We start from the raw sequence: 27,667 nt of genomic DNA on the forward strand, positions 1-27,667 counted from the left end.
AGCCTGGCAGCTCAGCCATTGTACTGCTGCTGGTAGCGCAGGTTGAGCTCCCGCAGCTCTCGCTCCCGCACTCGGCGAGACTTGTTGGATCGTGTAGAGCGGCTGGAACGCGTGGACTGGGCAGATTTGGTGCTCTGGCAGCGCGAGGAGGCGCGTTTGAGGAGGTTCTGGGAGATGGAGCGGTGCAGATTCTTCATAGACGAAGAGGCTGCCATGCTCACCACCCACGGATGCCTCAGGGCCTGCAGTGCTGTCATACGGGCGCCGGGGTCCACCGTCAGCAGGCGGTCAATGAAGTCCTTGGCCAGGTTGGACACACTGGGCCAGGGCTAGAAGCCAAGGACAAGCATTAGAGCGAGCACACTCAACATTGCCCTGAACATCCCGATGACGTCACCTACACAGCACTCAGACCTGTCCAGTAGCCCTGCACTCTCCCCCTAGAGAGAGGAACTGCCCGGCTCCTCCCACGCAGAGCATTCCGGGCCTCCCCTTCCCACCCAGTGCTGACCCAGGCCACTGAGCAGAGGCTGCTCTCTGAGTGACAAGGAGTGTGCTAGGAGGAGAAGGATCCACCCCTTCCCCGAGGAGCAAACTTCAAAGGTGCCCTGGACTCAAAGCCTGGTTCAAGGAGGTGGTCCCCGTCAAGACCACCCAACCTACCCCAGGACCACCATAACTCAGGGCGATTTAATGAGAACGACCCAAACCTTCCACCATATCTTGAGCCGGACTTAAGCTCCCATCACTGGATGCCCATACCGGGCCACTTCCTAGTCCTTAAAAACAGGGTCCGCCCTCCCTTCCACCTGAAAAAGTGGCCAAAATAATCACTGCATCCTTTGCATCAGCCTCAGCCTCAGCCTCTCAGCCATGAGAAAAGGAAACAATTCAAGGCAACTAGATTTCTCCATCTGCTGGGATGGCAGGGGGATCCCGGGAGCCCAGCAGGGATCAGGACCCTTCTCAGGGGTGCTTCTCATGTCTGCATGACCTCTCTAAGCCACACAGGGGCTCCTGGCAGGGGCTCCCTGTGCCAGCCTCGTTTTAGTATATTCTTTCCTCAGCACAAAGCCTGCTCTGCTACATGCACCCACGGCTGCCTCATCTCAGCCACACACCGAACAGCCGTCTGTCTCAGGGCCTCAGCCTGCACAAATTGTCTTCACCTGGCTGAATCCTCAGGTTCTCAGGTTAAAGGACACTTGCTCACACTCCCTCTCTTAGCCCCCAGTGCTAAGCAACTATTCGAATAATTTCAAGTTTATTGTTCCCATTAGACCATGCTTAGCTATTCACCAGTGCCTGGTGCCGGGCATACAGGAGGCACTCAGTAGATAGAGGCTCAGTCAGTAAACAACCCATGCATGGCACCTGATGGGTGCCCTCTCCTGCAGCTGCTTCCAGGATGTGGGGCTCAGATGCCCGGGCCCTTGACTTACTCTGCCGAAGGAGGGCAGATGCAGCACTTCTCCGAGTCCCTGCATCTCATGGGAGCACTCTGGCACGGGCTCTGACACTCTCCAAAGGGTGGGTGGCTAGGACTTTTGCTGAACCTGCTCCAGGTGGTTCGGCTGGGATGCCAGGGGAACTATCACCCTCCTTCCTGTCTGGTGAGAGGTCTGACTGTTCTACCCCATGGTGCCCTTCACCTTGAGGAGCCCCTGAACACACTCTCCAAGGGGCTCAGGAAAGTCTGAGAGCCCACATTTTGGGTAGCTGCATGCCCACTCAGCAGACACACTAACACAGTATCGCTACCCCCAGTCAGGCTTCCTTGACCCCCAACTCTTCCCCCATGCCCTTCCCCACTGATGTCGATGTACCGGGAGGCAGTGGGTGGGGTGGGGTAGGAAACAAGGAAAAGACTCATCTGGAGTCCTGAAGAAGGGGTGGAGCTACTTGTAGTTGTTATCCTTACTTGCCCTTTGGAAAGCAAATCTCAACTTTTACTGAGCTGAACTGGAAGAAAGTCAGAAAGCCCAGATTTCTAAATAGCCACCTAACAGGGTCCTCCTCACCAATGGGCCAGCTCCCAGTGATTCCTGGCAAGCGACTGGCCTCCAGGAGGAGGGCAGTTAGGGCCCATAAATCCCGTGCTGTCTGAGAGCAGTGAGGGAGAGCAGGGAGCAACAGCCCTCCCATGCAGGCAGCCTGGTCCACATTTCCCTGCAGGCCTGTGTAACTCAGGGCTCTGATACTGAGGCTGACACGCAGCGTGACTGGACTAGACAGTTGCCACAGTAGCTGTGGGCTCTCAGTTCAAGAAAGCCCCATGGCTTGCTGCTGCCACCTGAACACAAAGAGCCATTGTGAGGGGCCAGCCAATCTAGACCACAGACACACTGTGGCCCCTGTCACTCATTTGAGAAATGGAAAGACGCAGGCATAATGGGGCCACTGATGGACAAAGCAAACCTAGAGCTGGAACAGGTCATGGGAATACCTGTGCTTGTGCTGCACGGCGGCTTTTATGGTCTCCAAGAAAAGGAGAAATCACTGGGGAACACACTGCAGCTCAGCCTGGCCTGTTGGCGGGACAGCTCCAAGACAGAGCTGCCAGCCCAGGCCAGCCAAACAGGGCTGGGACATGGATTCTGCCCCTGGCCCTTGGTCCAGTCAAGCCAGAAGAGAGGCAACTCCTCTGCAAATGACAGAATAAAAAGTGGCGAAGCTGGACTCACAAGTCAGGAACCTGAACACAGATGGATCGGAGGCATCCCCACTTCATATCCATACCCAGTCAAACCAAGGCCTCCTGCAGCTCCAAACCAGTCCAGTGCAGCCTCAGATGGGCCTCTCACTAGACACGCACTGTGGGCTTAAGCATCTCCACCTCCAGAGTGACACAGGCTCACACCAGCTGTCAACCCCTGCTGCTTGTTGCCATAATCGCCAAAGTGAGCCGGATTGATCTGCCCCTCCTCCTCCCCCAGGCGCTCGCCTCTCCAATTACCTTGTACAGGCAGCAGTGTGACGAATGCTGATGGGCTCATTAGTCTGAGGGCCAGCCCACCCTCTCTGGCAGGCCCCAGCTCTCCCCATCTTTGAAGAACTGTGAGCAGCTGGGCCAGGTGGGTCCCCTAAGGCAATGTGACTCGAGCTGTCCTGACATGAGAACCGGGCTGTGCAATGGCACCCAGCCTAACCCTCACACACTGAGGGACCTGCAGCGGGAAGTCAAACAGGACAAACATGGGAAGGTGGTCCTCAAGCCAACCCACTGACAGCGGGGCAGGGGCTTATGTTGACCTCCAGAATAGTGGCCCCTTGGAGGTCTCCAACAGGGCTCACAAAAGAGAAGCAAGGCCTTCCACACTCACCCATGGCCACGCTTCTGGCCAAGTCCAATTCAGCACCTCCTGAGAAAGCGATCAGGACCTCCCTGGTGGCACAGTGGTTAAGACTCCGTGCTCCCAATGCAAGGGACCCGGGTTCGATCCCTGGTCAGGAAACTAGATCCCACATGCATGCCGCAACTAAGAGTTCACATGCCACAACTAAGGAGCCCATGTGCCGCAACTAAGGAGCCAGCGAGCCACAACTAAGGAGCCGGTGAGACGCAACTAAAGAGCCCTCAAGCAGCAACTAAGGCGCCCTCGAGCTGCAACTAAGGAGCCCGCCTGCTGCAACTAAGGAGCCCACGAGCCGCAAATAAGGAGCCCACCTGCCGCAACTAAGACCCAGCACAACCAAATTAAAAAAAAGAAAGCGATCAACACATGCAGACCAACCCACCTGCCTCCCCAACATGCTCGGGCCTCTGGAGCCACATGAGTATGTCTGGCAGCCTCTGACTGACTGGCCAGGTAACATTCTGTTCCTCATATGCAGCCAAGTGAGGAAAAGAAAAACGGGAACTCCCTGGCAGTCCAGTGGTTAGGATTCCACTCTTCCACTGCAGGGGGCACGGGTTTGATCCCTGGTCGGGGAACTAAGATCCCACATGCTGCACGGTGGAGCCAAAAGAAAGAGAAAGAAAAATGGGCATGAGGAAAAAGGAAAATGATAAACTGTCATGCTCTTCAGTTTCCACAGCTCTAACTGCCAGCTGTGGGTAAAGGACAGAACTTTTGCCTCAGTATACTTGGGGCCAGATCAGGGACACATGTAAGCCTCAGGTGGGTGGCAGAAGGGACAGGCCCCAGGTACCACCTGGCCAGTCTCCTAGAGGCTTCCACCCATTTCTCGGCTGGCAAAGAGCATGGGGCATGAAAGGGAACATCAAAATGTCAGTCGGCCTTGCCTCCAGACACTCAGGTCTCCCTGAGACCTGAGTGTGCAGAGGACAGCTGCAATACTCAGGGTGACAGCCCACACCCTCCTGGCCACAAGTCAGTCTCTCATGAGCTGTGTGGGTGAGGGGTCCTGCCCCAAGAGGAGGACAAGAAGAGGCTGTAGGAGGAAGGGCATCACCTCCACCCTGTTTCTGACCATCGAGCTGGCCGCCCTCCTGCCTACCCTGTAACCCCCAGAGTCCTTGCAGCTCGGATACCTACTCCTGATGCTGTAACAGCAGAGAAACCAATAGGGTAGAAGAAGGATCTCCCCCATGAGCACTTCCTAACCAACTTCACCCTCCTCATCGCCCTGCTTCCATGGGACCAGTCACTCCTGGTGACACTCAGCAGCTGAATCCAACTCTCCCTTCAGAGGGAGGCACCAGACCAGAAAGGGCTTGCCACTCCAGCTCAGAGGACACACTTCCTCCCGTCCCAGTCTCATTCACTTGCTCTAGCTCTAATGTCACAAGGGCCTGGCAAGAATGTTACCCAAGCTACTTCCATGGTCCTGCCTTGAGCCCCAGGGCTAAGGGAACAAGGGCTGGAACCAGCTCTCGAGGCCTAGGCTGCAGAGGGAGGAAGAAGCTGCTTCCTTCCAGCAGCAAACCCAGCTCACAGGGCTTACCCTAGACTCCCTCTGGTAAGCAGGTCTGACGGCTCTCAAGTAAGGGGAGAAAAAGGCCTAGCGTCTCTTTGGGATGGCATCTGAGTGACAGATTGAAGTGCTGGGCTGGAAGCCCAGTGACCTGCGTTCTAGGTCTACCGTCTCGGCTGACCGTAGAGAAATCACAGCCTCCTCACTTTTAATATGAAGGAGCTGAATGCAATGACTTCTAAGTCTCTTCCAGTTTATAAAGTCCTGGGTTGTAAGAAGATGGCTCCCCATCTTTTTTCCCCACTTGGCTGCATGTGAGGAAGAGAAGTAGAGCATCTAACGTTTAAGCTGACTTGATGTCTTGACCTTTATGGGTTCTCTCCCAGCCCATGATGACACTGGGGAAGGTTCCCTGGCAGAGAAGGAAGCCCAGGCAAAGAGATGCTAGGGGAATAATGGGGAGAAAGAAGCCTGGGCTTTGCTCCCATGACTCAGTTCTTCCCTCAGCTTTGTCTTAACATGTGTTTTCAGATCCAGCATTCCCACGTTCAAAGCCCTCCTTCCTGTACTGACATGGGCCTGAATGAGAGCAGAGAGAAGGGCACAGAGGAAATTCTGGGAAATGGAGCTTCAGGTTTACTCAGGAGAGCAGAACTATTAGTATGATAAGAACAGCACACTCTGATGTTAACCATGAGGAAAAGTGTTTTGAAAAAATCAGCACAATTAGACACTGTGGGGCTGTAGAGCCAGCATCTCCTCCTCTGGTCAAGACACTCACCCTCCTGGTGTCTGGACTTCCAGACCAGACAGTATCCACCGTGCTGAGACCACGCTGTGGGTGGGGGGGCCTCAGCAGCAGAAAAGAGAAAGATGTCGAGGGAGAGAGGCTGACAGGAGAAAAAGGAGGAAGATAGTAGAGGTTTAAAAAGAGGCAGAGGAGCTTCCCTGGTGGCGCAGTGGTTAAGAATTCGCCTGCCAACGCAGGGGACACGGGTTCGAGCCCTGGTCCGGGAAGATCCCACATGCTGCGGAGCAACTAAGCCTGTGCGCCACAACTACTGAGCCTGCGCTCTAGAGCCCGCAAGCCACAACTACTGAGCCCACGTGCCGCAACTACTGAGCCTGCAGGCTAGAGCCCGCGTGCCACAACTACTGAAGCCTGTGTGCCTCAAGCCCATGATCTGCAACAAGAGAAGCCGCCGAAATGAGAAGCCCCCGCGCCGCAATGAAGAGTAGCCCCCGCTCGACACAACTAAAGAAAGACCGCACACAGCAACGAAGACCCAACGCAGCCAAATATAAATAAATAAATAAATTTATTTTTAAAAAAAGAGGCAGAGAATCTCGAAGATAAAAATAAAATGAGAAAAGGTGTGACAACTTAAAGGATGGTAAAGCTGCATTCTAAAACTTGAGATGGGGACTTCCCTGGCAGTCCAGTGGTTAAGACTCTGTGCTTCCAATGCAGGGGGTGTGGGTTCGATCCCTGGTCGAGGAACTAAGATCCCACATGCTGTGCGGTGCGGCCAAGAAAATATTTTAAATTATTAGAGAAATGCAAATCAAAACTACAAGGAAGTTTCACCTCACACCGGTTAGAATGGCCATCATCAGAAGATCTACGAACAACAAATACTGGAGAGGGTGTGGAGAAAAGGGAACCCTCTTGAACTGTTAGTGGGAATGTAAATTGATACAGCCACTATGGAGAACAGTATGGAGGTTCCTTAAAAAACTAAAAATAGAATTACCATATGACCCAGCAATCCCACTACTGGGCATATACCCAGAGAAAACCATAATTCAAAGAGACACATGCACCCCAATGTTCATTGCAGCACTACTTACAATAGCCAGGTCTTGGAAGCAACCTAAATGCCTAACAACAGATGAATGGATAAAGATGTGGTACATATACACAATGGTATATTACTCAGCCATAAAAAGGGAACGAAACTGGGTCATTTGTAGAGACATGGATGGATCTAGAGACTGTCATACAGAGTGAAGCAAGTCAGAAAGAGAAAAACAAATATCGTATATTAATGCATATATGTGGAATCTAGAAAAATGGCACAGATGAACCAGTTTGCAGGGCAGAAATAGAGACACAGATGTAGAGAACAAACGTATGGACACCAAGGGGGGAAAGTGGCAGGGGGTGGGGGGAGTGGGGATGAATTGGGAGATTGGGATTGACATATATACACTAATATGTATAAAATAGATAACTAATAAGAACCTGCTGTATAAAAAATAAATAAAATAAAATTCAAAAAAAAAACCAAGAACAAAAAAAACAATGTCCTGGAACAGCCCTAGAAGGTTCTGGATTTCAGAGCTAGCTACATAATGGTCTCTTCTATCTCCACTCAAGGGTTCTGTTGAAGTGAGGTGATTTCCAGGGCCTAACCTGGCTTTTTTTTTTTTAACTTCTTCCCATTCTAATTTCTGAGGCAGTTTGGATCCCTGGTGGCTGTCAGCATGTCACCCGTACTGTGGCCTCTGTCCCCAGAGGTTTGTGTCCCTGGAACCCTGGGTACAAAGGACTCGGCTCAGGGCAGGCACTAGGTCTACATGGGTTGGCAGGATGAGTGAAGAGATGAAGGTGACTCAGTCTCCTGCTCCAGGCTGGCCGGGCCATGCTGCAGCAAAGCTCAGGTCTGGGCACCACACTCGCACTGGGAGACAGAGAAACCTACGAGGAAGGAGAGTCTGGAGAGGCACGGCCGTGGGGTGTGGTTGGATCAGGTCACCTTTAACCACAGTGGGGGCAGGCGGGGGATGAGCGTGGGGGGTCATAAGCAGATTTAAAGAGGTCAGAATGTGGGAGAAACAAGAGCCCCAGCAGGTCCCAGAGGAACTCAAGGGCCTAGAAGCAACAGGGCCTGTGAAAGGGCAGAGCTATCCAGGTGGAGACAGACAATGGGAAGAGCAGGAGAGGGAGGGGATGGACAGGGCACCAGAAGCCGCTCTGAACGCAACCCACAATATACCCCTTTGTTGGAGGAGACCTCAGCGGGGGGGGGGGGTGGGAAACAGCAGTAATGAAAGGACCTTGGGATAACGAGATGCTGTAGGTGGTCGGAGCAAGGCGTTTTGGCAAAAATGCTAAATGCAACAATGTGGGGAGATGGGCATCTGTTTCTGCCACCACAGGAGGTGAGTGTGTAACCAGGGCAACAACATCAGAGGGATGCCAAGAGGATGGGGCTCCAGGGAGGCAAGCGGTGGCCCAGGGGTGGCACATAAGCCCCTATCCACACTGGCCATGGGAACACGAGGCAATTAAAGGTATCCAGCAGAATCCAAGCACGAGCCCAGAAATACACCACCTGCCTCCTTGCATTCCGCTCTGCTGCCCACACACGTCCAGTCTCCAGCTCTCCCACGTCCCCCGGGCAGTCCACCCCATGGTTCTGGGGCAAGGTCCTATCCCTGCTCACCTGGCCGCTCTGTCAGAGCATATGAAGCAGGCTGCATGAGCAGCCCCCACAGGCGCTGGCGCCCTTCATGTGGAGAGCACCAGAACACACCACATGCCCTGCACTTCATTTTATCCTCAACATCCCAGGGTAGAATGGCAAGTGTCAGAGTCACTTTAAGAAGTGGCAAACAGTTGGGATGGGAATGTAAATGTCAGCTCTGGCTCTGGGCACTCATCCTACTGCAGGGCTATCAGAACTACCACATGGTGTAACTCACAGCCCCTGAGCAAGTGCCCCTTGGCCCAAGTTGATGGATGGTCAGCCTGCAGCCCAGAGACCCACCCCTGGAAAGCCACCTCCCACCAACACAATCCCCCGGGAAGTGGCAGATCAGTCCTGCAGGTGAGCTTCGTCTCCCACCAGGATTCTGTCCTCCGCCTGGCAGCACTCACTCTCCTGAACAAGGCTCTGTGAGAACCTTTGCCCAAGCCCACCTGTTCCTGGCGCAGTCACCTGGGCTCGCCCACAGCTCAGAGACTGCCCAAGCAGAGGAGGGTGACAATTAAAAGTTGCTAAACGTGGCAGACAGCAAAGCTGCTGATGGCATCACTCTGTCATCATTCCCACAAGAGCCTCTTCATCCATCCTGCCTCTAGGAATAGAACTCTTGACAAAAGCAATAACATTAGGCCCACAACGTCGCATTTCATGTCAAGTGAATCACAGAATCTCCAAGTTGGCGGGACCATAACAGTCCTCTAGTACGGTCTACAGATGATGACTCACCTTCTGTGTCACTCCTTTAGAAGCAGCTGCTCCAGGCCTCCCATGACAGGAAGCTCCCTCTTTCAAGGTGACTCTTTGTGTCTTCAAACTGCTCTCACACTCACACAGGCCTTCCTCACATCTGGCCAACATGTATCTCCCTATCACTTCCAACATGACCCTAGCTTGGCCCTCTCCACTCCAGCACCTCCAGTCACTGGATACAAATTCAGATTTCTCCTCTCAAAATCATCTGTCACAGGCTTTCCTTTCCAGAACTCTCTCCTCTTCCAAAATTCCTACATTTGCTTCTAAGCAGGTCTGGCCAACAACCCCCTAAGTGCATCTCCAGCAGGCTCCCCGCTTCTTCCTGGAGCCCAGCCCCAGAAGAGAACACTCCCAGCCAGCAGGAGCAGCCTAGTCTACCTGACAGTCACTTCTGGGTCCTTGCCCAGGGCCTCACCAGCAACCACTGGTGCTTCCCTCAAGAGAAGCAGGAGAAAGTATTGGGAGCATATGTATTGATACACATGCTGTCCTCAAGAACCTTACAGGCCGGGGAGGGAAAAGATGTCCACAGATGACAGCCTGGGAAAGTGCTGAAACAAAGACTCCAGCAACACGCTGAGGCGTATGTGTCAGGGAAAGTAGACTGTGGGCATGGGAAGGCCAAGAACTCTGAAGCCAAGATGGCCTGGATTCAAATCCCAGGCCTGCCACCCTCTGTGAGACCCTGGACAAGCTACTTAACCTCATTAGCCTCAGTTTACTAATCTATAAAATGAGGGGATTATACCCACTGACAAGATTATTGTAGAGATTAGACATGCTGGGTGTAGAACCCTCAGACCTGTGCCCTGTACTCAGTAGGCTACACAATGGCAATGGTTGGCATGATTCTTAATGGAAGCAATCTTTGAATGGGATGATTGAGAGCCAGTCAAATTTCTTAGGCTGACATTGGGAACAGAGGGAAAATCCTGAGCACAAGCATAGTGTGAGGAGTGAAAGGAGCAAACATCTCGGACCCATGGTGTGTAGGGAATGGGGTGGAGCGTGGGGCCAGGGCTGGGGGCTAGAGTGTCTAGAGTGTCAGCATTGTGGGGCAGGTGCTGAAGGAGGCCCCACTTGTGTGCATCCCTCCACTGCTGGGTCCCATGTGGGGATGTCAAAGCAGGACTCTACATATTCTCCGGGGCAGAGGGCAGCTTGGGGTCCTTTCTCAATCTGCCTCGTAAGATGATGCTCCTCCTGCAGAGCTGCAGGAGGGCTCTGCCCCCCAACTCCTTCTCTTTCTAAACTATGGCTCACATGTACTATGTTGAGCCCACTCGCTAGAATCCTTGATCTGACCCAAACATCCCCAGGACACCAGGCTCCCCCATTCTAAACTGGGATTATTCCAACAGCCCCCAGTTAGTTTCCCCCCAGCTAGTCTCCCACAACACTTCCTGTTACATTTCCCCTTCACTGTCAAGAACCCAGAGGGCTCCCTCCCACCTAATGCTTGGAATCTCCAAATAATCCCTGGCACTACAGAGCTCCCAGCAACAAACACCAGGCCTGGCCCAGCCTCATCAACCTCTGCTGTTATTCCCAAACAATCTCCTGTTTATTCTGGAGCACAGTGAGCAATATCCCCTTCTCTGAGCTTCCTCCTCCTCAAAGCCCACCTCCTGAAGGAAGTCCTCTATTCAAGTCCACAGAAACTACCGAGTCTGAAAGAGGGCTGCAGGGATAGAGCCCCTGGGAAACAAGCACACCAGACAGGGTGTGATATACACGAGAAACCACTATAAGGGGGCAGGGTGCCTATTAGAAAGGCACCAAGTGCCATGGGACTTACTGTCAGGTGAGGAATGCACACCTCCAAACCTTGCTGAGTTCAAAGTGGGCAGTCCCTTATTTGCACAAGAAGCTAGATGGAAACACCTCCCTGAGGCTCTCAGACAGGGCCTTGCTTACTCAGAATGCCTTCATAAGGGCAAATGACCATCACACAGTAGAAGACAGATGGTTGGGTGAGGATGGGGGCAGGGCCCAGTCCTAAGAAGGGGGGTCAATCCACCACCTGACCTGCGCCCCACGGCCCATGTTCCAGACTGCCCAGGCCTGTGCTGGCATATGCCTGCCAACAAGGGTTCGTTCTGTGGCCATTTCCTATTCCTAGTCTTTTCTCCCGGGCAATCTCAAGTTTCATGGGGATGGGGAACAGGCCTTCATGTCTCTCTGCATCGTCCCCAGTGCACTTACGGGTAGGCAATTACAAGCATAAGAGAAAGGTGCCTGGTCTCCAGCTCAGAGAGCCTGATCTAATGATAAGGCCTCCTTACCCAGGAAATACCCCAGACAAACTCCTCCCAATCCAGAGCTCTCTGCAGATGGTGGTGGAATCTCCTCTTGGGGTCTGCCAAGCTCCTGGTAACAGACAGGTGCCATCAGTGCTGGCCAGGGATTTGAATCTGGGACTGGAAACTGATGTTTTCAGCTTCAGATGAAGGGCATTGGGGGCCAAAGGTTGGGCAGTGCCCCCACACACACCGGGAGCCCCAGACCCATGCCACGTGATTCCAGCAGAGCAGGAAGCAGAGTCTCAGGACCCAGTCTGTGGCCACAATAGGAACAGGAAGCCTGAGTTCATTCCCCACCCTATTTATTTGTCATTCTCTCACCCTCAGATAATCAATAGCCAGTTAGCAAGACTCTGCAAGCTCCCATTAGATAAACTGCCTGATCAACAACTGCCGGAATCAGGAACTCTTGGGCAAACCTACATACTTCTGGAAAGAATCTTTCCTTTGTCAGCAACTCTTGGGAAACCTCCCTGCCTCCTGTAGCTAAGCTACACCACACAGAGCTCCAAGGGCAAGCCAGGCAGGGCCCTGGCACAACACTGCCTCTGTGAGGTGGATTCTGGCTCTTCTGACCTGTGATGAAACCCAGCCCAAAGGGTGAGCAGGGCGGTGTCCGCTGTGACCACTGCATCACAGCCTGGGCTTCCCAGCCAGTCGGCGTTTGTTTTGTTGAATCCATTTGGAGCACAGAAGAAAACATGAAAAACTTTAGGGGAGAGCTGGAGAATGTCCCAGTTTCTCCTTCACCTGTGGTCAGCACAGAGCTGGCCGGAAGAAGGTGGCTTCCCTCCCTTCCTCTCACCACCCTGAGGCACGTGATGTGGGGACCCCCTAGGGAAGGCCAGCCCCCATGCTCACAGGAGGGAAATCCTTGACTGACCCCACGGCCAGGTCCTGAAGCTGACAGGGAAGATGATGGAGCACAGGACCACAAGCACTGCAGGCACTTTGCCTTCATGAGACTCTGGGGCAACTCCTGTAGGAAATGCTGCTCTGGGCCAATTGGTTGAGACCAGGGAGGGCCCAGTCCAACATTCCTGGGAGGAAAGCTGGGCTGCAGAAGGGAGCTGGTCCCAGAGCTCCCTCCCCTCTCCATGGGTTGTTCAGGAGGCATGGATAGCAGGGCAGGCCTGAGAGGAACACTGTGGGGAGCACTCTGCAGGGGGCACTTGCGGAGGGGCCCTCACTGCCTTGGCAGAATCCTGTCATCCTGCAAAGCTTACCTCACCTCCCACATAAAGCCATCACACATTCTTTTCTTCACAACCTCCCCAAGAACATTCTATCCAGCTTGCTGTGCTCACCGTTTCCTGTGGTGAGCCTTGTCTCCTACCCGGTCAGCATCCTGTCTGTCAGTTCTTACTCTTTCTGAACCTCCCTTCAGCTGCCAGCAGTGCGGAAACCTAACAGGTCTTTTCAGGCATCAGGACTATCAATGGATCCAAAGACACAAACTGATGGCCTGCTGGTTGAATTAGGGCCAGAAGTAAGCATTTGCTGGGTTAAGCACATGGTACTGCTTAAATATGTGAATTATATTTTAACACTTTAAGATGAGATTTTCTGGCTTCTCTTTAAAAAACTGGAATGTCTGGGTGCATGGAGTCCGCCCTGCTCTGTGGCAAAACTGGGCTGAGATGAGAAGCAGCTGTTCCTTTAGACAGGGCATGGTCACTAGCTTGCCCTAGTCCTCTGGACCAGATGCTATGGATGCCCTGCCCTGCTTCCTCTCAGCCCACCTCTGGGCTCGCCTGCAGCTGCAGTGCTCATGTGCGTGCTGTGCTGACAGCTTGCCATGGCCAGTGCCTGTATCTCTCTGCTTCTTTGCCTGAGGACTTTCTCCACCACTAGTTGGCATTCAGAACAGCCCGGAAGTGCCAGGGATTTAAAGCCCCTGCAAAGAAATTCTCGACTCATACAAGAGTCAGTGGATTAAAACCCACCCTCTTTCCTGCCCCTCAGTGGTACAATTCTGAGCACATTCCACATGATTATTCACAGGGTCCCCAGTGGAACTGAGTTCCAATGGTCCACAGTGGCAGTCCACTCCACTCCCTTTCTGCCTCACTTTCCCCACCCTTCACTTGTGCTTACTGGAATCACATTCCAATTAAACTATCTGCTCCCAAGTCCTTGTCTCAGGGCTCACTTTCGGGGAAATCCAAGCTAAGATACCCTACTACTCTCACTTTACCATTTTTACATCATCTGTCTGGCCCCACGAACATGGCCCTGAGAGCACATGCCCCTGATTAAGGGCTGTAGGATAGGAGCCCCCACCCACCCAGGGGCCTCCCAACATCCCCGAGACAGAAGACTCACCTCCCCCGAGTAACTGTACTTGCCCCTGAGGATCTGCCGGTACAGCCGGGTGCGGTTGTCATCCTCAAAGGGCATGGTGCCACTGAGCAGGATGTAGGCGATGACGCCCAGCGCCCACATGTCGACTGAGTTGGTGTAGGGCTTGCGGACCAGGACCTCAGGGGCAATGTACTCGGGCGTGCCACAGGTGGTCTTCATCAGGCAGTCGTCACCCTTCTTGCGGGCACTGGCCAGGCCAAAGTCAGTGATGATGATCTTGGAGTCAGTGCCTGGGTGGTAGTAGAGCAGATTCTCAGGCTTGAGGTCTCGGTGTGTGATGCCCAGTGCGTGCAGATACCGGACGCCATCCAGTACCATCTGCAGCACTCGAGTGGCGTCACGCTCAGTGAAAGAACCCTTGGCGATGATGCGGTCAAAGAGCTCTCCACCAGTGGCCAGCTCCATCACCATGTACACGCGCTCCTGTGTCTCAAACACCTCCACCAGCTGGATGATGTTGGCGTGGCGCACCCGGCGCAGCACACGCAGCTCCGACTCACACACCTCCCGCCCCTCCCGGTACTTGGTCTCAATCATCTTAATGGCATATGGCTGCCGGGTTGCCCGGTGCTCCACACGCACCACTCGGCTGAAGCTGCCTCGGCCAATCAGGGCTTTGATGTCGTACTTGGCCGTCACACGTGGGTCGAACTTGGCCCTGTACTTAGCCACCCTGGCCCTGCGTGGTGGTTCTGAGGGAGGCTCTGTGTGGCCGGTAGTGGGGGCACCAGGGCAGGGGTTTGCACCCTGACTGGCTTCTGGGAACCCAGCTTTGAGAGGGCCAACACTGTCCACCTCTGTAATGAAGTGCTTGTACACATCGCTCTTAGTGCCACTGAAGGGCTCCACCTTCTTGACCAGATCCAGTTGGACATCCTTGGGCGGCTCGGGAAGGACCTTGCTTGTCCCACAGCCCATCACGGACACGGGGGCATCCTCTCTAGCGAGGCTGGCAGAACCTGCTCTGCAGGCAGTGCCCCGTCTACACCTACACAGACAGAAGAAAGGAACTCAGCATAGCCAGGGACACTTCTGGAGGGATCCCAGCCATCCTCCTTACCCCCTCCCCCCTGGCCCTGGATAAACCTAGCCTTAAGACCTGACTCTGGTATGGTTCCCTGGAAGGGAGAATGGCTTTGGCCCCTGAGTGCTTGAAGCCCAGACGCCATGAAGGATCCAGATGAAAGACTGGGTCTGAGTTCCATGGTCTTGATGTACATCCCCCTGGGTATAATTTTCATGCTGCTCTTCAACTCTGAAGAGGGGCAGGAACATGCACCAGGCTCAGCTGTCACTGCCTCCACCCTCCTCCCTACTCTCCCTGGGTCCCTTATCATAGTTGAAGTCCTATGTTTTTTAAAGGTTAAAATTATTCCTCTTATTACTCTGACTCATCTTTTCTGAAACGGGGGCGTGGAGTGTTGGAGGCCTGTTCTCCAACACTATCACCCACCAGGGTGTAGAAAGCCACTTCCCCAAGGCCTCCTCCCTCATGGATACCTTCCTGGCCCTCTAGGCCTCCTGCAGGGGTTGATCCCCCACTGCAACAACCCACCACCACCCACTGCTCTGGGTGCTGCCCTAACCTCACTCTTCCCTGGATGGCTCGCACTACTTTTCTAATGCACCATCTTCACCCTGGCAGTTTAACACCCTGTTCCAGGGTCTCTCACTTCCCCAGTTTACCACATAGATGGCTAAAATGCCACACAAGTCCCAGAAATGGTTAAAATCAATTCCAGTGAAGTAGGAACCACAAGCCTTAGCACACTGCCACTAGATAGCCACCAAACTAGCCTGGGCTTCATTTAAGAGGTAGAGGGAGGAATTTCCCTGGTGGCACAGAGCTTAAGAATCCACCTGCCAATGCAGGAGACACGGGTTCGAGCCCTGGTCCGGGAAGATCCCACATGCCATGAAGCAACTAAGTCCGTGTGCCACAACTACTGAGCCTGCGTGCCACAACTACTGAAGTCCACGCGCCTAGAGCCCGTGCTCCACACCAAGAGAAGCCACCGCAACGAGAAGCCCGCGCACCACATCGAAGAGTAGTCCCCGCTCGCCGCAACTAGAGAAAGCCCGCACAGCAAAGAAGACGCAGTGCAGCCAAAAAAAAAAAAAGAGGCAGAGGGGGCCTTGAGCTCAGAAAGGACACTAACAACTTCATCCAGATGAGACTCAGGCCGTGGATCGGGGCACTCTGCTTCCATGGGATGAGGATCCAGGAGACTTTCCCATTTGTTTTCCAGACAAAGATGTTCCAACTATTAATACCTTGTGGCTGGTGGGGCCCTGGACAAGTTGAAGTGCTGAAATACCACTTTCCAGAGGTCACTTCTATCCAGGCTGCCCTTCTCTAAGTCTATCTGAGGGCCCCAGGGGTGAAAGAAAAGAGCTGAGAATTTCCTATTAATTAGGATATACAGAATTGGGGATAAAATGATCAACTCAGAACAAGCATTTACTGAACATCTACTAGGGATACAGGAATGAATAAGACGTCCAGTGCAGGTATATTTTAACATACCCAATACAGGCAAAACACGGTCAATAAACTCATAGTCTAAATGAAGAGCAAAACATCAAAACAGGTAATTTCAATATAACAAAGTAAATGTTAGGCTTGAGAAACAATAGTAGATACATGAATGACACAAGAATGACACAGGGATTAGGGAAAGCTTCCTGGAGGAGGCGACCCCCACGCTGAATTTGAAGTAAGAATGAGGGAGGTGAGGAAAGGTGGGAATGTTGTTTCAGGCAGAGAGGATGACACACTCAAAGGCTCAGAGGCCCAGAGCAGCACCCCGTGCCTGGGAATGTGCAGTCTGGTGATGTGAAGACAGGACTGGGGGCTGAAGCGTTGGAAGGTCAGCAGGAACTAGGTTGTGGAGAGCAGCCCAAGTTACAGCGAGGAGCCAGGACCTTCCTGGGAGGTGAAAGGAAGCTACCGAAGGGTTTACAAGGAGAGGTGACTCTGTGTTTAGAAAGAAGTATAAGGCTGAACTGGAGGAGGGTCAAAGTGGACTGAAAGGGCCAGTGAGGAGGGTAGCAGCACAGACAGGGTGGCGGAATGGAGAGAGGTCAGCAGGAGAAGTGACAGGGGCTGGAGGCTGGACACAGGGGTGAAAGGGAGGAGAGGACAGCACTGCAGTCCCTCACTCCAGCTCCTGGGCAGAAGGTCAGGAGTGCAGCAGGAGGGACAGGTTTGGGAAGCAGTAGGAAGAGTTCAGTTCTGGAAGTGCTGCAGTGGGGTGGCTGGATGTAGAATCAAATGGTTGAAAAGAGCTGGTCAACCAAGGGGGAAAAGGGGGGATAAATTGGGAGATTGGGGTTGACATATACACACTGCTATATATAAAATAGATAATAAGGACCTACTGTATAGCACAGGGAACTCTACTCAATACCCTGTAATGACCTATATGGGAACAGAATCTAAAAAAGAGTGCATATATGTATACGTATAACTGATTCACTTTGCTGTACAGCAGAAACTAACACAACATTGTAAATCAACTACACTCCAATAAAAATTAATTTAAAAACAAAAAAGAAGAAGGAAAAGAGCTGGTCAGGGTCAGAGATTCCATGGCTGCCCAGGGGCAACACCAACCCCCACCCCCAACCTGTTTCAAAGCCAGCAAAAGATCCCATGAAAGGCAGCAGAGGGAGACCCAGGGAGGTTTTGCTGGGGCACCTTGAGGGTCACAGAGAACCCACACAGAGGCCCTGAGTGAGGGTCTGAATTCAAGATGGTGATAACTGACCAATGTGGCTAATGTGGTGATAACTGACCAATAACTGACCAATGTTCCCAAGGAAAAAGCTCACCTCTGAAACGTACACAAGACCTTGATTACCAATCCATCAGACAAAAAGACCAAAGATTAAGGGCTTAGGTTTTAATCAGTATGTCAGTATGACTCTCAGCAGAATGAGATTTATCTTTCCTCACATACGAGGAAAAGATTCCTCAACCAACACAGGCTCTTCAGGATTTGCTGCAGTTTTCACCCAAATGCCCAGGAGATCCCATATAGCAGCTTAGGAAATCATGTTTAAACACAGGCATTTAGGGATTCCCTGGTGGCGCAGTGGTTGAGAATCCGCCTGCCAATGCAGGGGACACGGGTTCGAGCCCTGGTCCGGGAAGATCCCACATGCCATGGAGCAACTAATCCCGTGTGCCACAACTACTGAGCCTGCGCTCTAGAGCCCGCGACCCACAACTACTGAGCCTGCGTGCCACAACTACTGAAGCCCACGCACCTAGAGCCCGTGCTCTGAAACAAGAGAAGCCACCGCACTGAGAAGCCCGCGCACCGCAACGAAGAGTAGCCCCCGCTCGCCCCAACTAGAGAAAGCCCGCGCGGAGCAACGAAGAACCAATGCAGCCAAAAATAAATAAATTAATAAATTATAAAAAAAAATAAACAAAGGCATTTAGAAACAAGGTTCTTTTTCACAGAGGCCAAAGATTAGAACTGTGGACTTTGGAATTTTGCAGACTCATCTCTTCCTTCAGGGAAAATACAAGACTTAACACAGTAAAGGGCTACAGCTCAGGAGAAAAAAAGCTCTTTGGCCAGGATTCCTGAGGCAGAACACAGGCCCTGATCCCCAAGACCACACTGTGAACAACATCAACCACCACTCAGAGAGAAGACAAATTGCATGGGTGACGCAGCACAGCTACTCAGATGTCACTTCTTCCTGGGGAGGAGGCAGAACCCTAGATCCACAAAATAAGTAACGTCTCCAGGTGTACCCACCGGCTCTTTTTGTTTAGATGTGCATACCTAGTCTGGTCCTGATGAGAAAAACTAAGGTCTACAAAAGAAAAGGCCTGAGTTTTCACTTTAAACAAAGTCTAAGCAAGGATCTCAAGTCAGCAGTGAGACAGCCAAGGATTATGCTGCTCTGGGCCTTCCTTATTCCTTTCTGGGACACAGTTTCTCTCACATTTGTTCCAGTTAGAAACTCTTCAAAGATAGGCTGATGCTGGTACTCCACCTTCCAAACTACAGATCGAGAGTGGAGGAAAGAAGGTGCCAGCTCTGATGCGGGGAACTGCTGATAACCTCCAGGTGATCATAGCTGCTCCACACTCCAATCACATCTGTTAAATTCTCTTTTCACATCAGTTAGGTGAAAAGGCAAACAGGGACAAGGGAAGCAGCTGGCAAAATTCCGTCTGTGAAGAGGGCAAAGTGTTTTCCTGTCCTCAGCTCTCATGTATGTGCCCCCAGCAGAGTGACCAGGGTGGGGGTGAATGAGGAAAGCCTCAAGAAGTGACCTCCCAGGAAGGTCATGCTATGCCAGCTCTCACAAGTCACTATTCTGTCTCACGACACCAATCCTAACACATCTTACAGAAAGTACTGAACTCTCTGGAGTCGGCCTCCACACCTTCAACTCCGAGCCTGACCCAAAGCACTCCTCAAAGAAGGTAAGCGTATTGGACAGAGTGCAGCAGTAGGCGTGAGCATTGAGCACTACTGTCCTCGCTAACACTTCATAGAAATGACAGGCCAAAAAGGTAGAAACTTGTCCAAAGCCACTCAGATAGTGACAGCCGAGAACAAACCAAAATCTCATTCTCCATCCAGAGCTCCTTCCACCAAACCAGATAGACTCCAGAAGTGCCTGGGGCCCAGCTGAGCTCAGACTCACCAGGTCAAGGCCTCAATCCTTCCTCATACCACTCAACTGATGAATCAACGAACCTTTACTGAGGATCTCTTTTTTTTTTTTTTTAATTTATTTATTTTTGGTTGTGTTGGGTCTTCGTTGCTGTGCATGGGCTTTCTCTAGTTGTGGCGAACAGGGGCTACTCTTCGTTGCGGTGCGCGGGCTTCTCATTACGGTGGCTTCTCTTGTTGCGGAGCACGGACTCTAGGCTCACGGGCTTCAGTAGTTGCGGCATGCTGGCTCAGTAGTTGTGGCTCATGGGCTCTAGAGCTCAGGTTCAGCGGTTGTGGCGCATGGGCTTAGTTGCTCCGCGGCATGTGGGATCTTCCTGGACCAGGGCTCGAACCCGTGTCCCCTGCATTGGCAGGTGGATTCTTAACCACTGCGCCACCAGGGAAGCCTGAGGATCTTTTCTGAAGGGCATGTCTTCCGAAACCTCCATTCCACGTACAATCTGTGTCACACTGCTCACTGCTACACTCTAGATTACTTCTGATCACTAGAGTTGTCAGCCTTTCGAGGGAAGGGGCCACTTCTCAGGTTTCTAGAACTCTCTGGCTCCCAACAAAGCGCTGAGCTCCGAGCAGGCATTCAATGTTTGTTAACACTGAGTGAAAGGTGGGCTGGTTCTCAGGTTTCTTTTTGCTGCAGGGCAACAATCCCAGAACCTCAGAAATTTTCAAGTGGCAGGAAGAGGCCAGATTGGTGGTTAAACCAGAGCCATGCTCTTTGGGCGCCCGTATAAATGTCCTCAACAACAAAGGAAGCCAGAGTTCTCGGGTCTATTTGGGTCTTACAGATTGTTATCTGAACTCCAAAGCAAGTTTGTCCATAAACTGCGAGACCCATCTGTGGGGAGACCAGGGCCCTAGGAGCAGAGGACAGGGATGGATCCTGAAACAATTTTCCTGGCCACAGAAGTCTGTGGATGCCTCCCAGGCAGGCACCCAGCCCTCTCCAATAACACCTCCTAAGACTGTTCTCCACGGCAAAGCTTCACAAACTTTTGCCTGCAAAGATCTCTATATTCTGCTCCCATGTTTTGAAAGACTGTCTATCAAAATGAAGTAGGCAGTAATCTCTCAGGAATCCCAGAAATAAGTAACTGCTAAACAGCACTTCTAACCATCACGAGGCAAGCAGGGATAGCTGGCAAAGAAGTCTGTCACTTTAGATAAAAACCCCTGACCCTCACGCCACACACAAAAATAAACTCGGGACTTCCCTGGTGGTACAGTGGTTAAGACTCTGAGTTCCCAATGCAGGGGACCCAGGTTCGATCCCTGGTCAGGGACCTAGACCCCACATGCCGCAGCTAAAGAGCCCGCATGCCGCAATGAAGATCCTGAATGCGGCAACTAAGGCCCTACACAGCAAAATAAATAAATAAATATTAAAAATAAAATCAAAATGGCTTAAAGACTTAAATATGAGACAAGACACCATAAAACTCCTAGAAGAGAACATAGGCAAAACATTCTCTGACATAAATCGTACCAATGTTTTCCTAGATCAGTTTCCCAAGGCAATAGAAATAAAATCAAAAATAAGCAAATGGGACCTAATTAAACTTATAAGCTTTTGCACAGCAAAGGAAACCATAAACAAAACAAAAAGACAACCTATGGAATGGGAGAAAATATTTGCAAATGATGGGACCAACAAGGGCTTAATTTCCAAAATATACAATCAGCACCTACAATTCAATAACAAAAAAACAAACAACCCAATCGAAAAATGGTTAGGGCTTCCCTGGTGGTGCAGTGGTTAAGAATCCGCCTGCCAATGCAGGGGACACAGGTTCGAGCCCTGGTCCGGGAAGATCCCACATGCCACGGAGCAACTAAGCCCGTGTGCCACAACTACTGAAGCCCGCGTGCCTAGAGCCCGTGCTCCACAACAAGAGAAGCCACCGCAATGAGAAGCCGGCGCACCACAACGAAGACTAGCCCCTGCTCACCACAACTAGAGAAAGCCCGCGTGCAGCAACAAAGACCCAATGCAGCCAAAAATAAATATAAAACAAATAAAATAAATAAATTTTTAAAAAAAGAAAAATGGTTAGAAGACCTAAATAGACATTTCTCCTAAAAAGACATACAGATGGCCAATAGGCACTTGAGAAGATGCTCATCATCACTAATTACCAGAAAAATGCAAATCAAAACAGTGCGGTACCACCTCATACCAGTCAGAATGGCCATCATTAAAAAGTTGACAAATAATAAATGCTGGAGAGGGTGCGGAGAAAAGGGAAACCCTCTTACACTGTTGGGAGGAATGTAAATTGGTGCGGCCACTATGGAAAACAGTACGGAGGTTCCTCAAGAAACTAAAAATAGAGTTGCCATATGATCCAGCAATCCCACTCCTGGGCATATACCCAGAAAAAACTATAATTCAAGAAGATAAATCCCACTACTGGGCATATACCCTGAGAAAACCATAATTCAGAAAGAGTCATGTACCAAAATATTCATTGCAGCTCTGTTTACAATAGCCAGGACATGGAAGCAACCTAGGTGTCCATCATCGGATGAATGGATAAAGAAGATGTGGCACATATATACAATGGAATATTACTCAGCCATAAAAAGAAATGAAATGGAGGTGTTTGTAATGAGGTGGATGGAGTTAGAGTCTGTCATACAGAGTGAAGTAAGTCAGAAAGAGAAAAACAAATACAGTATGCTAACACATATATATGGAATCTAAGGGAAAAAAAAAAAAAAAAAAGAGGTCATGAAGAACCTAGTGGCAAGATGGGAATAAAGACACAGACCTACTAGAGAATGGACTTGAGGATATGGGGAGGGGGAGGGGTGAGATGTGACAGGGTGAGAGAGTGTCATGGACATATATACACTACCAAATGTAAAATAGATAACTAGTGGGAAGCAGCCGCATAGCACAGGGAGATCAGCTCGGTGCTTTGTGACCACCTAGAGGGGTGGGATAGGGAGGGTGGGAGGGAGGGAGATGCAAGAGGGAAGAGATATGGCAACATATGTATATGTGTAACTGATTCACTTTGTTGTAAAGCAGAAGCTAGCACACCATTGTAAAGCAATTATACTTCAATAAAGATGTTTAAAAAAAAAAAAAAAAAAAAAAAAAGATACATGCACCCCTATGTTCACAGCAGCACTATTTACAACAGGCAAGATATGGAAACAACCTAAATGTCCATCAACAGATGAATGGATAAAGATGATGTGTGTGTGTGTGTGTGTGTGTGTGCGTGTGTGTGTGTATGGAATGGAATATTACTCAGCCATTAAAAAGAATGAAAAAATGCCATTTGCAGCAACATGGATGGACCTAGAGATTATCATACTAAGCAAAGTTAACTCAGAGAAAGACAAATACCATATGATATCACTTATATGTGGAATCTAAAATACGACACAAGTGAACATATCTACGAAACAAAAACAGACTCACAAATATAGAGAACGGACTTGTGGTTGCCAAGGGGCGGGGGGGGGGGGAAGAATTGGGAGTCTAGGATTAGCAGGTGCAAACTACTGTATATAGGATGGATAAACAACAAGATCCTACTGTATAGCACAGGGAACTATATTCAATATCCTGTGATACATCATAATGGAAAAGAATATGAAGAAGAATATATATGTGTAACTGAGTCACTTTGCCGTACAGCAGAAATTAAACACAACACTGTAAATCAACTATACTTCAATAAAATTTAAAAAAACAAAACAAAACAAAACCCTGAACAAGGACCTCTGCAACCTTAGGGGGAACCACACGATTCTGCTTTCTAAAACAGGAGAACTGGGACTTCCCTTGTGGCGCAGTGGCTAAGAATCTGCCTGCCAATGCAGGGGACATGGGTTCAAGCCCTGGTCCGGGAAGATCCCACATGCTGCAGAGCAACTAAGCCCATGCACCACAACTACTGAGCCTGCACTCTAGAGCCCGCGTGCCGCAACTACTGAGCCCGCATGCTGTAACTACTGAAGCCCACGCGCCTAGAGCCCGTGCTCCACAACAAGAGAAGCCACCGCAATGAGAAGCCCACGCACCACAACGAAGAGTAGCCCCCGCTTGCCACAACTAGAGAAAGCCCGCGTGCAGCAACGAAGACCCAATGCAGCCATAAATAAATAAATAAATAAATAAATATTTAGAAAACTAAAACAGGGAAACTGACACGAGACCCAGCAATTTCATTTTCAGAAATAATTCTACAAAACCACTTCTACAAGTACACAAAGATATATTTGTAAAAGAAAGCTCATGGAACCATTCTTTATAATAATGAAAAAATTGAAACAACCCAAATATTCATCAGGAAGGAAATAATTAAATAAACTAAGATACATTCACATAATGGAATGCTCTGCAGCTGTTGAAATGAATGAGGTAAATCCATCTATATTGACAAAGAAAGAAAGATACTCATCAGTTTGAGTGGTTTTGTACTGGTATCCATGTCTGTGATGTACCAAGGAGTTTAAAACAGTTTGTGAAGGGACTTCCCCAGTGGTCCAGTGGTTAAACTCTGCGCTTCCACTGCAGGGGTTCAATCCCTGGTCGGGGAAGTTCCGCATGCCGCGTATTGCAGCCAAAAAAAAAAAAAAAAGAGTATGTGAAGTATATGTCTAATGAGGAATTTTTAAAAAGGTATAGACATATACATGGGAAAAAAATATCCTGGAAAGGCAGAAGAGAAGCTGTTGACAGTGACTGCCTCTAGGGTGTGGGAATGTCGGGGGAACAGGTGGAAGGAAGGGAGACTCTTACTTCTCACGTTACATACTTCTGTGCTATTGCTATATTTTAAAGTCATCACCACATATTATATTTTTAAAGTTAAAAAATACATATTGTAGAAATGTATAGACTAGTATATACATAAGAAAAAAAGCTGGGGGAATATACGCCAAATTATTATACCAAATATACACCAAATTATTTTAAAAATGATTAGTGTTTGTGTCTAAAGACACAGTTCATTATTCACTTCCACAATGTTTTAACTTTTAACACTATTTCATAATAAGAATTGTTATAACTTCTTTTTGGAATATAGTAACTCAGGACTCCACCTCTTAAGGACTCTATGCACCACTGCTCTACATGGTAATAATTGGTGAGCAGAGACTCCTGCTTTAGGGCTGAGAGAAGGAGAGTTCAACAGTTTGTCATGTCCTCCTCATTTTATCCTGACCCTCAACTCCATCTGAGACATCCCACCCACTGCCCATCCCATCATCAGAAATGCAGCCTCTGGCAATGTACCTGGGGTTCTCCTTCCAAAATCCTAAAGTTCAACCCATAAATATTTACTGAGTCCTGCTGTGGGCCAGGAACTCTGCCAGGAGCTGTGACAGACAAAGAGAAGGCAGTTATAATCTCTGTTCTCAAGGAACTTACAGCCCAAATGGCTCCACACCAAGAGTCCCCTGATCCATTACTCTTATGATGCCCTGTGAGGCCACTTCAAGGCTGGCAGCCTGGAAGGGGTCCCTCTGCGATAATTTTCCTGTAGCAAACGAAAACAGCACATTTTTCTACTTTAGCATCACATGAGATGCCATGGCAACAGAGGGCTGTACCAAGAATTAGCTCAGTGATGACCTAGCCAACACAAATTGGCTTAATACTTACTGAGTAAGATTCCTGGAAGAAAAGAAAGTTCAAATAAATAAGTCTCTCTCCAGCTCTCAACAAGCGGAATTGTTTCCTTTCTTCCAGGGCTGTACTTCTCAAATTTTTCTCTGTGCACCCTGGGCCAATGGAGACAGCTGTTCTCAGCTATCTCAAAGCTTAAGGGTCAATACTTTGGCACACCTATAGCCAATTCACATCACACAGTCAGGAAGCACTGGAAAGGATGAAAGTTGCCCAAATAACATGCTCACACTTATAAAGTAAAAACAGATGGCTAAACCAAAGTCTCACTCACTTAACAATGAACTTGTGAGTGACAGAGAGCCCCAGTATCTAGTTCAGATTTCACAGACACTAGGATCTTCTGGGGTATTCCATTCCAAGTGAGGCTCAGCTCTAGCTCAGTGTAAGAGGCAAACAGGTTTCCTGAAAGCTGCACTTTCCTTAGCTCATTTATACAACTTAACAAGATTTGCAATTAGACCTGGACAACGTACTTATTCAGCAAACCCGCCCTCCAGTGAGTCAGCAATCCACATCTTTTCTAGGGGAATAGCCAACTGCAACTGCCCTGAGTAGAAGCACAGTTTTGTCAGAGCTATCTCTGATGATCAGAAATTACCTCAAGGAAATCACATAACATAAGGTAGCTTCCTAATCAAGACTCAGTCTGAAGAGCAAACAGGCTTACTAAGATGAGATCCCCTTTTGACATGGGATGAACTCTGGGAAGAACAGCCATTAGTAATAAGTGGCTTCCATTTTCTGAGTTCCAACTGTGCTAAGCGTCTTATATGCATTCTCACTCCTCTCTGCAACCACATAAAGTAGGCATGATTATTCCTATTATGGGATGAGCAAACTAGGACTCAAAGAACCTCAAGATCTCATAAAAGTCAAGAACTGAATCAAAGTCTTTCTTATTCCAAACCCCATACTTCTAACCACCAAATCATCCTGCCTCCCCAAGATATGGGAAATGAGACTGCAACAGCAGTTGTGTGCTACAAGGCACAGCTGGCCCTTCCCACCGGACAAAGACACAACAGTTTCCTGGAGTGATGACAAAGATTTTCAACCAAGGAGCATAGTAAAGTCACCTGGAGAGTTTTAAAAAAATACAGATTCCTACCAGATTCCAGATATTCTGCATCAAAATCTCAGAAAATGAGACTCCTGAATTTGTATTTTGAAAAACCACCCCAGGAGATTTTAGACCATCAGGTTGACAAGGCTACACCACCTACCACATGCATACGTGTGAATGTGCAAACAGGGCACTCGCATTTGCTGTGCTCATCTCAGGTTCTGGCCCCTGATATGTGCTCAGTAGTATAGCTGAATCTGTATCCATTCTTAAATCAGCAACCTATCACAGTTGACTCAGCTCCTACTTTATGCCAAGCACAGAGCCAGACACTGATATGCAGACAGAAGACACAATCCCCAGGCCAACCATCAGGTGACACAACACAATAAACTCCATCAGTAGTCACATGAATTGAAGTAGAGGAGTCAATAGTTACATGTGAAGGGAGGCTTTTCCAAGGTAATTAAATCTAAGGTGGATTTTAAAGGACAGATGTAAATTTTCCAAACTGATGGGTGGAGGTGGGGGTGGGGGGAAAGAAGAGTATTACAAATTGAGAAAACAGCATATCTAAAGCGAAAGGGTGTTAAAACACAGAGCTAACGGCAGATGCACATACTCCCAACAACAAACTATGTAAGCAGGAGACAGAAGTGCCCAGGTGTTAACTTCAGGGTTATGCCAGATTATGAAGAGCCCTGAATGCCCTACTATGAAGTTTGGCCTTTACCCTGCAGGTACCAAGGAGCCAGTTTTAGGCAATGAAGGACTTATTCAGATTTTCAAGTGGGAATTATCACTTCACAGTTTTAGGAGAGGGAGTGAGCGTGAGGGAGGTGGGCTTCCCCTTATAAAAGCAGAGATAACTGGCTTACAAAGCAGGCGACCCGGCTGGACTCAGGTGTGATTTTCCGCAGCCTGAACAAGGAAGAGACTAGCTGCCCCCCGACCCTGTCGTTCAGTCGCAAAAGAGGAGGTGTGGAGTAGGTGCCAGACACGAGAACGTAGTGAGGACAACCAGGTTGGTTCACCCTCACCGATGTCGACTGGTTGAACAGCAGGCAGGACAGCTGACCACGTCCACCTGGCCCTTGGGGCCTCAGAGACGGGCTACCCAGCGCAGCAGCATGTTTCAAGGCCAGTCAAGCCTCGGACACGAGGGACCCCAAGCAGCCATCGCCTGGCCTGCTACCCACTCCCCCTAGGGCCCGGCGCAGCGGGCACAGGCCGAGGGCTCCGGGCTGGGCAGGGACGGGCCCAGTGCTCCAGTAAGCGACCGTGGCTGCAGCTCGTCAGCCCCTCCCGCCCATAGGGCCGTCGGTCCTGGCCGGGCCGCCTCACCTCGCGCGGGCGGCGGGCTCTTCGGCGTCTGGGCGACTGTGTTGACCCTCTCCGGGCCGCAGACACAGCCCCGGCCACCGCCGCCGCCGCCGCCGCCGCCGCCGCCGCAGCCA

At 50.2% G+C, this 27,667-nt stretch overlaps 1 protein-coding gene across 1 annotated transcript; it reads right to left on the reverse strand.

The window, feature by feature from the left end:
* On the reverse strand, positions 1 to 27,667 carry PSKH1 (protein serine kinase H1). The gene is made up of 3 exons (XM_061173506.1): positions 27,555 to 27,667; positions 13,751 to 14,777; positions 1 to 329 (listed from the first exon to the last, which is right to left on the reverse strand). Exons 2-3 carry the CDS (start codon positions 14,705 to 14,707, stop codon positions 12 to 14), a joined length of 1,275 nt encoding a protein of 424 aa, XP_061029489.1. The 5' UTR covers positions 14,708 to 14,777; positions 27,555 to 27,667; the 3' UTR covers positions 1 to 11.

This window comes from Eubalaena glacialis, chromosome 18 (genome assembly GCF_028564815.1).
Source record: "Eubalaena glacialis isolate mEubGla1 chromosome 18, mEubGla1.1.hap2.+ XY, whole genome shotgun sequence".
Classification (NCBI taxonomy): Eukaryota; Metazoa; Chordata; class Mammalia; order Artiodactyla; family Balaenidae; genus Eubalaena; species Eubalaena glacialis.

Coding starts and splice junctions, on each gene's coding strand:
- PSKH1 (XM_061173506.1), bottom strand. CDS start 14,707: ATGGGCTGTGGGACAAGCAAGGTCCTTCCCGAGCCGCCCAAGGATGTC. Junction 330..13,750: donor AGTACAGTTACTCGGGGGAG/GTGAGTCTTCTG, acceptor CTTGGCTTCTAG/CCCTGGCCCAGTGTGTCCAA.